The sequence below is a fragment of the Mirounga angustirostris genome, unplaced genomic scaffold (genome assembly GCF_029215605.1).
Source record: "Mirounga angustirostris isolate CCGP_5_RB_7025 unplaced genomic scaffold, mMirAng1.0.hap1 SCAF_6, whole genome shotgun sequence".
Taxonomy (NCBI): Eukaryota; Metazoa; Chordata; class Mammalia; order Carnivora; family Phocidae; genus Mirounga; species Mirounga angustirostris.
Window position 1 is genome coordinate 32,658,637 of NW_026991714.1, and position 19,073 is coordinate 32,677,709.

A 19,073-nucleotide genomic window follows, 5' to 3' on the forward strand; every position below is an offset into this window, starting at 1 on the left:
GAAGAATCATGTAGACAAGCTAATCAGAAAATCTAGAATAGAGTTAAAAGAATTAGAGGAACAGGAAGAGCAAGGATCAGGTCTAGTTCCTAGATCATGTATCCAACTCTTTCTCTAAGAGGAGACTCCAAACACCCAGAACATAATGGGACTTAGGCTACATGACTATTGTTTTGGCTGTTATTTCTGGACCAGGCAGAGGTATTTTTATGAGCTAAAGCAATAAAATAAAAGAGATTAAACTGTAATTATGTATAAAAATAAAATATCCAAATTAATTATTAGAACTAATATGGCAATTCAGCAAGAATTGGACCAATATACAAAATTAAATTATAATCTTGCATGTAGAAAGTATAACTCTTCATATATATAAATTAATAGAAGATCTCATTTGTTTTATCAATAGAATCCCAAAGGACTTAGGGAAAAAAATTATTTAGAAATAATTTTCATGAGGTTTGATATAAGACCTGAATAAATAGATTAAAGCATTATATTCATGAGAGGAAGAATCAATAATAAATAAAATTGATTACAGTTAGCTGAATTTATAAATTTCATACAACCCCAAACAAAATTAAACCAGAATTATCAGAGAACTTGGTTTTAAAATACAGATGGATTGGGATATTTTAAAGAATAGCCAAGATGATTCCAATAATTAAGTAATAAAGGTTGTTATAATAATAATGACTTTTCCATATTAGCATAAGAATAGACAAACAGGTTAAGGGAGCAGAATAGATAATCTAGAAATAGATATATTTATAAATAGGGTACTAGTAAATGGCATATGGGGAAATAAATATTAGTAGAAAATAGAACAGACAATTCACTTAGTATTGATATAGTTTTCCACATAGAGACAAACAAAAGCACTCTAATATAATGTAAATATATCAGATAGATTAAAGAAATCTTAGTAATGAGATCATAATGCTTAGAAAAAAAGGGAATGTCTTTATGCACCTAAAAAAGTAAGGGATTCTTCAATAAGATACATATACATATACAATTGAAGAAAGGAAGATTGATAAATGAGTTTAAACAAAACCTTCCAATGAAAAAGACATCACAGAAACATTACAATAAAACAAAAATACTTTAAAACATTTATAATATAATTATGAGAATATTCAGTTCAGAACTCAAATAAATCTTAAATCAGTAAGAAAGTACAAAATAAAAGAAAAATGCTCATTGCACAGAAGAGAAAATCCTAGCCGCCAACAGATACTTGTACTGATGCTCAATATTACTATCATTCAGAAAAATAAAATTAAATATGAGATCATGATTTTGACCCATTGACCTAGAAACAATTAAAAAATATTAAAATATCAAGTGGTGACAAAGAGGAGTAAGGTCTCCGTATATATTTGGCAGTACCTTGTAAAGTCAAAAGTATCTACAACCCAAATCCATTAGCTCCACTTGTAGATGTATACTTAAGGAAACATTGAAGCATGTCTTTTATACCAGGACAAAAATAAATAATTTCCATTTCCAGTAGGGTAATGAAGTAATAAAACAAGGTACATTCTTAAGGTAGATTACAACACAGTAAAATTACAATGTTGAAGGAAAGAGCATTTTGCAAGTAGACAATAATTGTGTAAGTTTAGGAAAAAAACACAAAAATCTCATCCTACAGGTTTAAAAAAATAATATATATATTACTTATATATATTTATAAATAAGTACAAATTCTACTCAATTGGGATTTCCTTCAGGAGGATGATAGGATAATGGATACTTCCCTTTTTCTTCAATGCTTTTATTTAAATGATTTATTCTATTACCAAGTATTTGAAGAAAATAATGTCAAAATGTAAATTCTGAATAGTGGAACATGAATTTTTTACAGCATTCTCTTTGTTTTTTCCCCATTTTTTTCAACTTTAAGCAAAAATTAAATCAAAGTACCTCAGCTATGTCTTCTCATCTAGAACCTCTCTGGGTCTACAACTTGTGTAGGCTGAGGAGGAGAGATATGAGGACGAGTTTTGAGACATTAAAAATGTCAAATAAAGCCTATACAGACTTCCTATGTGTATGAAAAAGTCTAGACCAACAAAAAGTAGAGTGTAGGCATATGAGACGAGAAAAGAAAGCTGATACCAAATGGACCATGCCCCAGAGGAGGAACCTATGGAATAAAAACCCCAAATAATTATGAAATAAGTTACTGACACAGAATCTTAATACTTTATGTAAACCTAAGTGAATGATTACTAAGGCAGTGAATTAGAGATTGGGTCCCTACAGACGGGCCCTGCCGTTCTGACACTATACAATCTAAGTGGGAAGACAAGTATCTAACAGGTACAAGACAATGTGATGTGATAAATGTACAGTCAGCACCATGGAGAGACTATCTCGTTCTACTAGAGTTTTGAGATCAGAGTGGGTAGTGGAAAATGAACCCGGAGAGGTTTCAGAAGTGAGTAAATTTTGAGTTGAATCTTGAAGGTGAATAGTTTTACATGTGATTAAACTGGAGAAAGATAGGAGGGTTCCCCTTTCTCTGCATCCCCGCCAACATCTGTCGTTTCCTGACTTGTTCATTTTCGCCATTCTGACTGGTGTGAGGTGGTATCTCATTGGGGTTTTGATTTGGATTTCCCTGATGCCGAGCGATGTTGAGCACCTTTTCATGTGTCTGTTGGCCATTTGGATGTCTTCTTTGGAAAAATGTCTGTTCATGGCTTCTTCCCATTTCTTGATTGGATCATTTGTTCTTTGGGTGTTGAGTTTGATAAGTTCTTTATAGATTTTGGATACTAGCCCTTTATCTGATATGTCATTTGCAAATATCTTCTCCCATTCTGTCAGTTGTCTTTTGGTTTTGTTGACTGTTTCTTTTGCTGTGCAAAAGCTTTTTATCTTGATGAAGTCCCAATAATTCATTTTTGCCCTTGCTTCCCTTGCCTTTGGCAATGTTTCTAGGAAGAAGTTGCTGCGGCTGAAGTCAAAGAGGTTGCTGCCTGTGTTCTCCTTTAGGATTTTGATGGACTCCTGTCTCACATTGAGATCTTTCAACCATTTTGAGTCTATTTTTGTGTGTGGTGTAAGGAAATGGTCCAGTTTCATTCTTCTGCATGTGGCTATCCAATTTTCCCAACACCATTTGTTGAAGAGACTGTCTTTTTTCCATTGGACATTCTTTCCTGCTTTGTCGAAGATTAGTTGACCATAGAGTTGAGGGTCTATTTCTGTCTTGATGATGACAGCTTTGTAATAGAGCTTGAAGTCTGGAATTGTGATGCCACCAGTTTTGCTTTTCTTTTTCAACATTCCTCTGGCTATTCAGGGTCTTTTCTGGTTCCATACAAATTTTAGAATTATTTGTTCCATTTCTTTGAAAAAAGTAGATGGTATTTTGATAGGGATTGCATTGAATGTGTAGATTGCTCTAGGTAGCATTGACATCTTCACAATATTTGTTCTTCCAATCCATGAGCATAGAATGTTTTTCCATTTCTTTGTGTCTTCCTCACTGTTGGTGGGAATGCAAGCTGGTGCAGACACTCCGGAAAACAGTATGGAGGTTCCTCAAAAAGTTGAAAATAGAGCTACCATACAACCCAGCAATTGCACTACAGCATTACCCCAAAGATACAAAGGTAGGGACCCGAAGGGGTACGTGTACCCCGATGTTTATAGCAGCAATGTCCACAATAGCCAAACTACGGAAAGAGCCAAGATGTCCATTGACAGATGAGTGGATAAAGAAGATGTGGTATATATATACAATGGAATAATACAGAGCCATCAAAAGGAATGAAATCTCGCCATTTGCAACGACATGGATGGAACTGGAAGGTATTATGCTGAGCGAAGTAAGTCAATCAGAGAAAGACATGTATCATATGACCTCACTGATATGAGGAATTCTTAATCTCAGGAAACAAACTGAGGGTTGCTGGAGTGGGGGCGGTGGGAGGGATGGGATGGCTGGGTGATAGACACTGGGGAGGGTATGTGCTATGGTGAGCTCTGTGAATTGTGTACGACTGATGAATCACAGACCTGTACCTCTGAAACAAATAATACATTATATGTTAAAAAAAAAAAAAAGAAGAAGAAGAAGATAGCAGGAAGGGAAAAATGAAGGGGGGAAATCGGAAGGGGAGATGAACCATGAGAGACTATGGACTCTGAGAAACAAAGTGAGAGTTCTAGAGGGGAGGGGGTAGGGGATGGGTTAGCCTGGTGATGGGTATTAAAGAGGGCACATACTGAATGGAGCACTGGGTGTTATACACAAACAATGAATCATGGGACACTACATCACAAACTAATGATGTAAGGTATGGTGATTAACATAACATAATAAAAGAAAAAAAAAGCAGCTGTACCATTATACATCCCCACCAGAAATTTATGAGGTTTCTAATAGGTATCCTAGTGGGCGGGAAGTGATATCTCATTGTGGTTTTGATTTGTATTTTTTGTACAAATTTTTTGATTTGTATTGTAATTTTTATTATGTCTTCTTTGGAGAAATACATATTCAAATCCTTAAAAAAAATGGAGAAAGATATTTCAGGAAGAAAGCAAAGGCACAAATGAGGAACGGCATGGAGATTTAAAAGAACATGGCTTATCCAGAAGCTAAGGAAAATCAGTTTTGCATAGCTTCATCACAAGGTGAAGATGAGATGCAACAGTAGATACCTGGAAAAAAGCAATCTGATATTATTCTGAAGCAGAAGTCCCAAACTCTCTTGGTTCACAGAGCCCTTAGCATCTCAGTAATTTTGCACAGGGTACATAGGTCAAAGAAAATCTTTAACAATTCATTTTTTAAATAATTAGGAACAAAGAATTTAACATCTTATATCCTAATTATTTAATACCTTATGGGCACCAGCATGTGCTGGTCTAAATATATTTATTGATTTAAAAAATTATGAACAATCAAATACAAAAGTAAGAAATGTATTCTCACCAACACACTTAGGAAGTTCAGTCCATGTTCCATCAATACAGGTAATTACATTATTTCCAATCATTGTATGTGTATCTCTGCAATTCAGCTCCACAGAAACACCATGTTGAAAGGGAATAATAGAGAACCGGGCATAGCCATTCTTGAGGTGAGGTATGGAGCCACATGCTTTAACTTGTCCTAAGAAAATGTAATAAAAGATCTGCTTGCTTTTAAAATATTTTAAATCGTTTTATATATGTATTTATATATAAGTGCAAAGTTTAAACTGTTCTGTTTAAATATTAACATCTATTTACCAACGCAAGTGGGCAAATTTGTCCATTCTCCATCGATGCACTGTATTTTCTTAGGCCCTGTCATTAGAAAATAGGGAGGGCACTCATATTCCACCATCTCACCGTGTCCATATTCTTCTTTCCTTCTCTCTTTTATTGTACCATTGGGGAGTTGAGGAGGTTGACCACATGACTGTACTTTTCCTATCATTAAAAAAAAAAAAATATTTAAATAATGCTTAAAGAGTCTAATGAATCCGGCAAAATGTGGAATTACTGTTTTGGTTGACCTAGAACTAAATTACATTTTTGCTAAATTCCTATTTTTTTTAGGTTTGCTTTTTACCGTGTACATAGTGTATTAACTATTCTTTTTCTCAAATATTGACTTTTTATTATAAACAATTCTGAACAAATTAAAGAAAAATGAACACATATACTGATCACCTAGATATATATTAATGTTACATTTTGCCCAATTTATTTAATTTTTTTTGCAAAGTAATTTATTTATTTAAGATTTTACTTATTTGAGAGAGAGAGTGTGCACAGAGCGAGAGAGAGAGAGAGAGAGAGGGCACGAGCAGGAGGAGGGGTAGAGGGAGAAGCAGACTCTCCACTGAGCGGGGAGTCTGATGCCAGGCTTGATCCCAGGACCCTGGGATCATGACCTGAATGGAAACAGACACTTAACCGACTGAGCCACCCAGGTGCCCCAAAATAATTTAAAGTAAATGATAGACATAGTAAAATTTTACTTCTAAATTCTTCAGAATGCCTATCTAAGAAATAAGGACATTGACCTGCATATACAAAACACCGTGTTGCATTTCTTTAAATTAACAATAATTTTTAGTGCCATCTTACATTTTTTTCTATATGTAACTATCCTGATTGCCCCAACCCCCAATATTTTGCAGGTTATTATAACCAGGATATTAATTGTGCCCTGAAGATTTTAAAGTAGTTCAATAATCTGGATATCATATAAAAGTAAGTAGTTATTGAATATGTGGTATGATATATATATGCAATTATATTTATCACATATGTTTTTATTAATTAATATCTATAAATATATAAAATAATTTTATCAAATATTTTTAAAAAGTAATGTCATCTGAAGCAAGTAACAAATCATTGGTTTATATTGAATAATTCATATGTTTATGATTACTTCTTGATTACTTAATAAAATATAACAAGACCCATACAGTATTTTTTAAAGTATGATTTTTTATTGAATTTGGGGGAAAATCCCTAACACTTCCCCGTTCTGGCAATTATATTTTGATCTATAAAATTCCATTATACATTTCAAAACAGAAGTAGAATTACCCCTTGATAAAGGAAACATAAATAATCTACAGCCCAGCACCTCCTCTCCTTCTCAGTTAAAATACTACCTTTGCCATTTTTTTGCAATTTGTCAGATTATATATATATGACCAATAAAATACATAGACATTAATATAAATTGATATAAGTTGTTTCATCAGTTCTAAAATAAATATTGACCTTTGCATGTTGGAAAATTAGGTGACCATCCGAAGTGATAGCATTGAACTGAATCTGGTCCAACTCTTCTGAGTCTTTCCCCACAGAAAAATTGCAACACATCTCCAGCATTGTATTTTGCTTTTCTTGGATAAACATCTAGATTTGCTTTTAAAACTGGAAGAAGACATTCTATATTGAAAATAAAATAAAAGTAAATAAATATATGTGAAATAATCACTGCAATATTACATTTAATACATGCTATTAAATAGCAGGGGGCTTCATACCCAGAGGCACTTATATTCTTACCTTCAAAAAAAACCCTAATTATTTACACCCAACAAATATGTGTAAGCCCCTTTAGAGAAATTAGGGTTGAACAGCAAGGTAAAATTTTGTATGACAATCTCCTCAGGACTGTAATAAATAAGTCCCGAGCAATCATATAAAGTAAATTATTTCATTTATTTATTTAACAATAAAGGTTTAATAACTTTTATTTGTCTATAAAACGGCATATGAATAGTTTTCACAGATCACATGAAAATCAGTTTTTCAAGTAGTAACAATTAAAGTGCAACATATTTAATTAAATGATAGGTATGTTTAAAAAGTTAGTACCTGGAATGGTCCAAACAAGAATTATGTCTAGTACATTTTAAGTAGGAGGGAACATTAAAAAGCAAATAATTCCTAACTTTACAAATGGGGAACTGTATTTAGTATATGGACTTTTTAAAAAACACATGGCCAAGTTGCTTCTAGGTGTTCGGAATTTTTCCATTATACCCAACCACATCTTTAATATCTTTCTAAAAACCAATGCATTATGAATACCTTCTGATTCAAGTAAAAATGGATATATATATATATAAATAGATAGATATATGAATATATATGTGTATTTTTCTCATTTAATCTGTTATTCATGGTTCATCTCTTAAAATTAGATATTGAAATTCACATGTGAAAATATAAATGACAGGGGCACCTGGGTGGCTCAGCTGGTTAAGCATCTGCCTTTGGCTCAGGTCATGATCCCAGAGTCCTGGGATCGAGTCCCACATCAGGCTCCCCCCTCAGTGGGGAGTCTGCTTCTCCCTTTCCCTCTGCCTCTCCCACTGCCCATTCTCTCTCTCTCAAATAAATAAATAAAATCTATTTAAAAAAAGAAAATATAAATGACATTCAAGACAAATACTCTCAATAAATCAAGCATATATCACAAAAATATGATGAAATATTTTCTAACTAAATCTCAGAAATATTATTTAAACTAGACAGTTTTATGCATTGTTATTGGCAATTGAATACTTTAATAACAGTTTGTTCATATCCCTCTGAAATGTGACTCACTCAGTTTTATGAAAAGTTGCACCCCTGTATCTCTGTATTTTATTCCAGAATTTTGCATGACAATTCTTTTTTGGTTGTTTATATTCCCTTTCTAATCCAATTGCAAAAAAAAAACTATTGAAAATGATTGATCTTGGCTGATGTAGGATTTTTTAGCTGATTTATTCAAGTATGGTTATTACATGGTATTATAGATAGAACCATGGCCTCCCCAAAATGTCCATGTCCTAATCCCTGAAACCTGCAAATATGTTACCTTCCTTGGCAAAACAGACTTTGTAGATACAATTAAGTTAAAGACCTTGAGATAGAGAGATTATTTTGAATTATTTGTATGATAGTGGACCCAATGTAATCAGAAGTGTGCTGACAAAAGGAAGCAGAGGTGTCAGAATCAGAGTAGGAGTTGTAGCAACAGAAGCAGAGATTGAAGTGATATGAGGAAAGGCAGTGAGCCAAGAAATGCAAAGGGCTTCGAGAAGTTGTAAAAGGCAGAAAACAAATTCTTTCCTAGGACCTCCAGAAGGAACTGTGATTCAACATCCTTGATTTCAGGACTTTTGACCTCCAGAACTGTAAGATAATAAGTTTGCATTGTTTTAAGTAATTAGGTTGTGGTAATTTGTTACAGCAGCAGGAGAAAACTAATAAATATGGGAAAAAATGTACAGCCATATTTAAGGAAGGGTATGATTTGGCATGACCTGAAGGCATTCTATCCTGCATTTAAGTCAAAGACTCTGTGCCACACCAAGATTGAACTGTAATATAAACTACGGACTTTGGGTGATTATGGTGTGTCAAATTGTTCATCAATTGTACAAATAGAGTGCGCTGATCAGTCAAGCTGATAATGGGACAGATTATATTGCATGTGTGGGGCAAGGGGTATATCTCTGTATCTCCCACTCAATTGTGCCATGAAACCCAAAAATGCTCTAAAATAAACAAAAAACCAAGTCTCTGACCATAGATTTCTTTTTAAGATTTTATTTATTTGAGAGAGACAAAGCACACACAGAGGGAAAGGGAGAGGGAGAAGCAGACTCCCCACTGAGCAGGGAGCCTGATGTGGGACTCCATCCCAGGACCCCAAGACCATGACCTGAGCTGAAGGCAGACACTTAACCGACTGAGCCAACCAGGCGTCCCAAGTCTTGACCATAAATTTTGAGTTTATAATCAAATGACAAGGAAAAGGATGAAAATCAAGGAGTAAAATATCTAAAGTTGCTGTAGCATGCATAGCAGACTATAACTTGGGTAATGTTTGCCTCATTTTGAATTATTTGGCAGTTTGAATTCAAGGTACCTTCAAAACAGCGTTCATCTTGGTCGTAAATATTACAATGCATGTAGCATATAAACAACCTTATTTTGGATGAGCTAAGTGCTTTTCAAAGATCTGTTATTAAATCAATATTTAACATTGGTCTCTTAAAGCTATGTGGAGTCACCTTAAATTTTGATGATTGTTCATTAGGAAACATCTTTCAGTAGAGTCTACTAAAAAGAAATACATTCAGAATTGCTTTTTATTTCCTAGAAGAAAAAGGACTTACCATCTTCACCACATCTTATGGAACCTGTGGTACTTCCATCTCTGTCTTAGATCCATCATGGCATTCACAGTCCAACTTGTCACTGAGTTTAAACCATATGCCCTTACCTTTGTTTCTGGCATTCACAAATACTGGCATATCATAAGACTCAAAGGTGTATTAAAAATCAGGGTCTTATTTCTAATGTTATCCCAAGCACACAACAAGCGGACAAAAACCTTTAATCATTATGTACTAGTGGATAAGTGACCTTTTAGGAAATTTTATTATGAATAATTTAGTAAAAAATGATTTTATGCACATTTTCCTTATACATCAACACCTAAATAAATTATACTATTTTTAAATATACATAGGTATTCACCTTATAAATATATATATGTCTATGTATATATCTACCATGTATAGTATATTATATATTCTATTGGTGGTACAGTAAGTGCCTGATGTGTGTGTGTGTGTGTATATGTACATGCATATGGAAATGTATCCTCCTTACAGGAAACGTTAGTTCTCTAGACAGAGACTAAATAGGTTATCACTCACAAAGAGCTATATTGCCAGTTCTCTGAGCTCCAGTCTCTAATCTGTCAGATGCCAACTAATCAGATGCAGTGACAGCCCGAGGTGATCGTTGTGCTCAGGCTGTGGTTCTGCACCATAGGAAAGGAGCCTCTGAAGTAAGAGACTTGGAGCTTGTACAGGGTAGCTGGCCCATTGGCCCATCCTCCCCACAAGAGAGAAAGGGAAGGAGACCTTTGCTCTGGAACAGAGACAAATTTGTGGGGAGAGAAAGGAAGGTTTTTACTCCTCTGGAACGTAAGCAAATGGCTCCAGAAAGATGTCTCTCAATCTCACTTGAGGGGCATATACTCTAACGTCCAAGGCTTGTTTGCAAATCATTTTCTGGCCAAGTTTGCTAGCACTCTTCGTTCAGAAAGCCTGGACCATGCAGAAATGTGAAAACCTCATAGGAACTGTCTCCTAATAATGGGTGGTAATGAACTTATTAAAGCATAAAATGCATGTAGACGAGTATAAAAATCAGAAGTTCAGTAAGTTTTTACAAAATAAGCACACCTCTGTAACTGCCATCTAGCTAAAACAACAGAATTATGACTCACATGTTCGAAGTTCCTCATGACCTGTCTAACCACTAACACTCTTTACTGCAAACACCATAGAATAATTTTGCCTGTTTTAAAATTTATGGAATTTTTTAAATCTCATTTTCACATTGGTGAATGTCAGATTTGTTTTTGTGATTAGCTGTAGTTTATCACATTATTTCATTATTTAAATAGATCAAATTTTTAAAGGTTAAGTACACATTTTAAAATCATCTAAAAGGACAAGTCAGTGGCAACATCCTTCTGATAGAATTACTAAAATTTAAAATTTAATTTACTTGCATATTACTTTCCTAAAGACATGAAGTTGCTTAAATATGAATAATATGGATGACTTCTTAAGACTGTAGCATTAAGAGTAAAGTCAATATATTTTTTTAAAACATGTGATTTACAATGTTAACACTGCCACAAAATTTAAAAGCATATGTATATCATGATTGATTTAATGAAGTGATTAATGATTTTATCAGCATTCCCGCAGCTTATTTTGGGGAACAAAAGGTGTGCAAGCTTCCAAAAAAGTTTAGAACTCTTGTTCTAGATATTTATTTTTCTCTATTCTTTTTCTGTACTCCTATTTTTTCATCTTTCTGAATCTCTCTCCACCATTTCGTTATCCAGTCTTTATTTCTTCCTTTATCACTCTAATTCTTGTTAAAAGCCATTTCTCACTAAATATTTGTCCATAAATATAACACAGTTGGTAGAAAATAAGAGCTTCCACCACACATGGAAACAATTTAGGGATTTAAAGAAAAATTGTTATGTTTTAATCATTGTTACCTAGAGAGTTTAACATAACTAATTTTGTGGATCAGTGACCTTAGCTCAAATAGGTGATCATTTACTCATGGACACAGAGGTGATTTTTCTCAGAACCCATGTCGGAATCCAGTTGCCTGAATGTCATTGACTTTCCATGGTGTTCTTGATCCAACACCTAACCCTGGATACACAGAATTTTTCAGAGGCTAATGAAGTCTCACAAAATGTACTCAGGAGCCAGCTTGTGTGGATTACTACTGGTCAAACTGAGTTGTCAGGCCTCTAAAATACAATTGTTGGGCTGACAATTGCCATTATCCCACAAAATGAAGAGAGATGGTTCTCGAGATGGAGATGACAATGAAATATTTATACCATAACTGAAGCCTTATAAATCATGAACCCTGTTCAACCACTGGACATTTCAGGTAGGAAGTCAATAGATGTGTTCTTTTGTTATTTTTCTGTAAGTATTCGTCACTTGTAAGCCCCTTGTAATTGAAAGAGATTGTGGCCTAACTGGTAACTGAGTAAGCATTTTAATTCAAGCTGCTTTAAAAAGACTCTATTTTCTAGAAGTTTAAATTTAAATAATGAAGTTCTGGAATAACATTTTTTTAAAAAAGCGTATCATTAGGCTTCATTTCCTGATAAGATAGATTAGCTGGTAACAGCATACCCTCCTATCAGAAAAAACATTAGAAGACCATACAAAACATATCTCTAAAAGACTGGAAACTATGCAGTGCAAGTCTGTGATGATAAAAAAAGGCGGGGGGGGGGCACCCAAACCCAAACGCACAGTCTATGACTGTTTCAGCTTTCTACTAGGAGAGCACTTTCCAGACTGTGTTGTGGGGGCAAGGGGTGTGGGGGAAGCTATGCAGAGTCCAGGGGTCTTCCTGAACTGAGAAGAGCAAGATCACAGTATTAGAGACCATGGTGGCTAGAATGGCTAGAGTTTACAGGGCAGAGTAACAGAGAGAGGGTATTATGAGGAGAAAGAGCTAGAGAAGTTTTCTGAAGAGTGTTCTTGAGTCTTTGGTTGAGTACTAAGCTGTGCAAGCATAGGCTGGAATTCCATGAATTATCTTAAGAATGATTGCCAGAAGAGTTGTAAAGATGAAGAATTGCAAGTGTTCACCCAGGTCTGGGAGATGCCTTCATATTATACAGTATCTTAAGGAGTTGTTTTCCAAAGCCACTGACAAATAAGCATAATGCTCACAGGTACAAAATATTTTAAACATAGAAACTGATGGTTTATTGAATTAAGCCTATGAATTTAATATACACATAAAATAACTATAAAAAACTGTCTTATTGGGGCGCCTGGATGGCTCAGTTGGTTAAGCGACTGCCTTCGGCTCAGGTCATGATCCTGGAGTCCCGGGATCGAGTCCCGCATCGGGCTCCCTGCTCAGCGGGGAGTCTGCTTCTCCCTCTGACCCTCCCCCCTCTCATGCTCTCTCTATCTCATTCTCTCTCTCAAATAAATAAATAAAATCTTTAAAAAAAATAAAAAACTGTCTTATTCATAAGACATTTTAACTAGGATTGGACTTACGTTCACTTAAATAGTCTATTTTCAGTTTAATACTCCAGTTTTAAATAAAGTTGATTTCCAACTAACCTGATAATTTTCATGTAAGCAATAAATGGGTGTTCCTTTAACATAAAGGGACTGCCTTCTAATATTTCTATTTATTGCATGCACCAGATTCGTGTAGGCAGGCAAACTATGCTATTTGTATATCTATCAGACTCAACTGGAACTGAAAAACAAATGCATAATGATAAAAGCCAGTGGTGATACCTACATTTAGCCCCTGACAATAGATATATTTTTTAAAAAATCACATCACATGTCAGGATGTGAAAGGACAGCATTTTACTTACTGGTGGAGCTGCATTTGGGAGGAGAAGACCAGCCATCTTCCAAACATGAAATGGTGTCACTATTACCAGGAAGGCTGTAGCCGACATCACAGAAAATTTGTACAGTGTCACCTTCCAGGTGTGTTTGTCCTGAAGATGCAGAATGACCATTTTCCACAGAAGGAAAGAAACACAGTCCTAAGAACCAAAAATTGTTTAATGTACAAGATGGAAGTGGTAAAAAAAAAACAAAAAACCTAAATTTCCTTTTTACAGTATTTTAAGAAGAATGGCAAACTTTCAAAACTGAAATCAGGTATGAAAACAAAATTTCTAAAGAACTCTGATCATGCTACTATATATATGATATTACTTTACAGAAGTAATTTAGAAGAAGATATTTAATTTACAGAAGTAAATTAACATTTCATTCTGTTCTATGGTTTTTACAAAAAATATTTGATTTTTATAAACTTTTCTAGGTACAAAATTAGATTTTAATATATCCATTTCTCTCTTAATTCTCATAAATGTTTCTTACAGAAGGAGAAAGACCACTACTGTCTCCTCTGTTGGCTCATATTTTCTGCCTGCCGTTGTTTTTTTCTTTTTTTTAGATTTTATTTATTTATTTGAGATAGAGAGAGAGTGGGGGGTGGGCAGAGGGAGAGGGACAAGCAGACTTCTCGATGAGCACAGAGCCCAGCACGGCGCTTGAGCTCATGACCCTAAGATCATGATCTGAGCCGAAATCAAGCATCGGATACTTAACCAACTGAGCCACCCAGGCACCCCCCATTGCTTTTTTGCTTAATATACCTATTCTCTCTTGAGTCTGCTCATCACATTCACTTAAGGATTAATATAGATATCACTGTAAGAAAAAAAGACGTGTTTTACGGAAAATATGAAAGTGAAAATATTTACACTTACACAATCTTTTCAATACTCAAGAGAATGGTAAGTTTCAAAACAGAATGTGTATGTAAAAAGATTTGTTTTAAAGGAAAAATATGCCCAGGCTAATACCAAACAAATATTAGGGAATACATATTAATAGTCAAATACATAAATCATCAGTTTAAAATTAAAATGTGTAAAGCACTTCTAAGTAACACGAGAAAGTTCACATATCTATTCTTCATTTGGTTTTCATAAAGGGCTTCTCAAGAAAGGACTACATTTCTCATCTTCGCTGGCTAGTCCTGATCCCTGTGATTGCCTGCCAAGGGCCTGACGTCACATCTGGTACATCTCTATTTACTGAATGATGCATCCACATCTACTGATCAGGGCATTTACTCACTGAGACACTTGGGTGTTGGTGACCATCCTTCTTCTGTGCAGATTATGCGAGTCCAAAAGGATCGTGAAGGAGATGTAAAATTATATTCACAAGAATAATAATAAATTTCCCCAACAGTAATTAGGGAAGGCTCCTCATCGTACTCTTTACCATATATAATTCCGTGGTTTATTTTTGGAAAACCACAATAGGAAAACGCTGGGAAAAATAAAACAAAACTGAAGAATTAACCTACATTAGTGAATCATTAAGTCATCTTTTAATCATCTCTTTGATTTTTTTTTTCTTTCATCCAGCTCAAGTTCCTCTACCTTACATGCCTTCCGGTGTTCTAATCAGTCGAGAACGAAAAACGGTCTCTAATTAAGAGTACAAGAGTATTTGAAAAGTCCGTTGTCGATGAACATGAGATTTATGTTTGGAGTCACGTGGAATAAACTCGCTTCCGCAGTAACTTCGCGAAGAGAATCCCACGCAGCGATCTATGAGCGGCGGCCGAGGGGAGCAGGTCGCGGGTGCACACCGCGAGCTGGCAGGCAGGGACGGAGTCGTGCGGGCTCCCCGGGCCTTTCCTTTCTCTACTCTGATTCAGTCTCTGTGCTGTCTGGTTTTTCCCGGTGCTGGGAGGATGAAGCAGTTTTGTTTTCTCCTTATGTGAATAAAGAAAACAACTTCCAGAAACTCAGCTCACCAGCCAGTTACCTCGGGAAACTCTCTTTTGCCTTTGCCTAGAGGTGACTTTCCGTGTGGCACAATATTTCACACTAGTGATTCCTGTGCTTTTTAACCTGCGAAACCTGGGGTTACTTATCTGTTTACAATTTGATACGAGGCGGAGGAAAAGACCCGCCATTAAACATTGACAGTCACACCTCCCTAATTCTTTTTCCAGACCTGCTTTACGCTCCCCTCATGCATTTCCATGCATTTCTACCTATGTATACTTTGCTATGCAGAATAACGTCCCTTCCATTCTCCAGTCGTCCCCCTTCTACCTATCCTTCAACACTCATTCTGCAACATTTAGCAAAAATATTCATTGTGCGCACAGCGATGTGATACTTCTGAAAGTTAACTTCTCTTGGCAGACCTCCCTTAGCCAGTCACCCCCTCCAAAAGTGGGAGATGATGTCTGCTGTCTCTACATTCTGATAAAAGCTCATGACTACATTTCCAATGAAATCGAGACACACCCTCATATATATACACACATGTATCACACGTATCTACATAGACGCACATAGTCTTGCAATCTATTTACTTATTGACACGTTTTGCTTTCCTCCAAGGACACTCAAAGCTGTAGTGAGGCACAGAGTTCTCATTTCTTTTGAGCTTCTTTGCTGCAACATGCAGCATAATATAGTGCTCGATCAGTATTTCACTATGGAACGTATGCAGGGTTCTTATATAAGCGTGACTTTAACGCGCTGTTTTTGCTCTGGGACCAGAGCACCTCAACACGCACCTCAGCCTAACTGCAACACAAAATTAGAAGCCATTTAACAGCGACACAAATTCTGGATAGAGCTTCACTGAGGGTTCTCCAGAGACTAGTTTGAAGTTTGAATATCTTTTTTCTGGGCTCTGGGTTGTAAAAATTCTACATATTATTCTCATATTTTACACTTCTTTTCCCTGCTTTTTGCCCATTTAGAAATCCTCTCTTAATGCCATCACTAACAGATGTTTAAAACAATATTTATCAGACACACGGGTTAAAAAAAAATCAAATACACCTATTTATACAGTTCTTCAGTGAGGCTGTTGTACAGTCTAATCAGAGAATTTGGTACTTTTAATTAATTTTAATTTAATTTTTAATTTTTAATTAAGCAATGCCTGTTGTACTTTTACCCCCATCAGCTAATTGCTCTCCTGTGAGTCTATCTCAATGTTAAAAGTAGTAACAAACAAAAGGAGTTTCCAGTCTATAGAAATAAGGTTTTATAACTTTTATGAGGGTGGCTCTTAAAAAGTAAAGCATTTTTAATGTTCCTATTTTTCTCAAGTTAGGATTAAAGAGAAACTTTCCCCAAAGAACGTCCATTATATGCAAAAATTAGCAAGCAACACAATAGCAAAATAAATCCCTTCTGGAAATCAAACAATAAAAGGTAGGACTGAAACTCCACTTCCACATGTGGTCTAATCAGTGGTCTTGGATCTTGTTAGAGGTTTTGTTTGCAATTATTTGGATATGATGATTTTTATTTCAACATGAAATAAGATGAGACAGTTTTTAAAATATTGTAAGATGTGGTTTATAGTTTTAATAAAGGATGGACAATTTCTTTTCACTTTTAACATTTGCTGAAGAGCTCAGAAAAGCAAGTAACAACCAAAAAAAAAAAAAAAAAGATAACAACTCATTGACATTTCACTGGCTTATTACACACAAAAATTAGTATATACTGCACTGTTTTAGTAAAAGAGATTCCCCTTCGTTGAATGATAATTAGATTGAAAAAGGAATTTCCTGGTTTAATAATATTTAAATCTTAAATTAACAAATCTATGAAAATGCAAATATTTTGAAGGTGTCCAGATTTTCTTGGGATGCTTTTTCTGGCCAGTGGCATTGCAGAGTTTATGGAGAATTACACTGGTACTTAACCCTTTTGACTTTATTATATGCAGCTTTTTCATCCTGTAATTCCTCTCCAAATGTTGTATTTGGTGGCTATTCACACGGACAGAGAAAATAATTTCATTCTATTTTCTCTTAATTTCATATTAGAAAACATTTTGATAAAATAGATTAAATTATAAGCCTTTATTTAAAATGTTCTTACCTATTTATTCATTTTAAAACATACACACTAATACACACCCAACACACACATATGAGAGAGGAACTAAATATTCAGGTCTGCTTTCGTGTTTTCAACTTACCTTGCATCCCGACAGTAGAAATCCAGAAGATTAGAATGGCATTAATTAAAAGCAGCATGCTAGATTCTCCTGAGCACATATACTTCGAAATGGTCCAACAATGGTGGTCTTGCTCCAAATCTTGCTTTCATTTGGGGTGATACGCATGACTTTTGAATTTCAGTGCATTCAGTGCCAGGAAGCTGGTGTAGTGAAATACTTTCTGTAAATATCAAAGTTCACACAGGGTAGTGCGAAAAAACTAAATAATCTCTTATTCTGTTTTCACATCAAGACTCTAAATAGCTGGGCAACTTCCTTGCTGCAGTTACAAAGTTTCTACGTTTGACGCACTCAGAAATGGACCTCGGAGGAGGGGAAATGAAGCCCTCCCTTGCCTCTCTTCTTGCTAGCCATGAGGTCAGCATTTGAGAAGGCAACCAAGTGTAGGTCATTCTAATGTCATGTCCATCTTTCGTTATTATAAATTCCTCTTCAAACTGGCACTAGGAATCAGGCTCCCTCTTAATAATTGTTATACATTTGTAGATATTTTTTTAAATGTAGTCAAGAATAATTTTGTGAAATAACGCTTCCTGAAATTTTTGAACAAAGTGTATTTCAAACTCCTTTAGGTGGGACTGGCAAGAATGGCTAGGACAGGAGTGTGGTAGATTCCCTTTCCAAAAGGCAGAAATAAAACTGGACAAAATTATTAAAAAAAATAACCATTTATAGTTTCTGTAAATTGGCCAAAGAGCATACTGTTGAGAAATGTTTATTAAAGAAAATCTCCGTAAGTCTCACTAAAAAAAGAGTGGCTACTCCCATCCTTCTGTGGCTCACACGTTTGACTCAGATGGGCAGGCAGGCCTTGTGACTGGTGGCTTTGCTGCCCTTCTCGTGCAGGATGACTTTGTAGCAGATCTTGGAAAACATCCACACCCAATGACACTGTTAAATACAATAGAGATTATAGTGGGAAACAATCCAGGAAGGCTAATGTCTACATGATACTGTTGGGGCAAGTAACAAAATGGCAGGCTAGCTGGAAATTTAACAGGGAAATTTGGAGGAAAAAGGCAAAAAGGACCCCACTAAGATAACACTTACTGCTGGTGGTCCAGAAGTCACTGGACATAGAACAACTGTGCCCAGAGAAATCAGAGAGGGCCCTGTGACCTGCTAGTCCCTGGTTAAATGTGGAGCAGGCTTGTACACTCCCTGAACATTGAAAGCATTTCCTAACCCACATAACAGTTTCAGAGACAAAAGGTAGGATGTTTAGTGGGTCGATGTGTTTAAACATAACCTCTGACCCATTATGGGTTGACTAACTCCAAGGCTTAACCGACACAAATGTGCATATTCCCATTGGGGGCAGAGCTGGGGGCATCAGGACTGTTTGGGCAGAGTGGGGCCAGGAGCGCTGACCAGGGCACTCTCAGATACCTGGGGGCCCCT

The 19,073-nt window shown here is 35.6% G+C and overlaps 1 protein-coding gene across 1 annotated transcript in view; it reads right to left on the reverse strand.

Moving 5' to 3' along the window:
* Positions 1-18,145, reverse strand: part of CFHR5 (complement factor H related 5) — a 28,852-nt gene extending 10,707 nt beyond the window's left edge. The window contains exons 1-7 of the mRNA XM_045876132.2: positions 17,628-18,145; positions 14,736-14,927; positions 13,451-13,627; positions 13,237-13,242; positions 6,754-6,924; positions 5,257-5,439; positions 4,958-5,137 (exon numbers count right to left, since the gene is read on the reverse strand). Coding sequence (XP_045732088.1) covers positions 4,958-5,137; positions 5,257-5,439; positions 6,754-6,924; positions 13,237-13,242; positions 13,451-13,627; positions 14,736-14,927; positions 17,628-17,709 — 991 coding nt within the window. The 5' untranslated portion in view covers positions 17,710-18,145. The remainder of the gene's footprint in view (positions 1-4,957; positions 5,138-5,256; positions 5,440-6,753; positions 6,925-13,236; positions 13,243-13,450; positions 13,628-14,735; positions 14,928-17,627) is intronic.
* Positions 18,146-19,073: the final 928 nt, after the last annotated feature.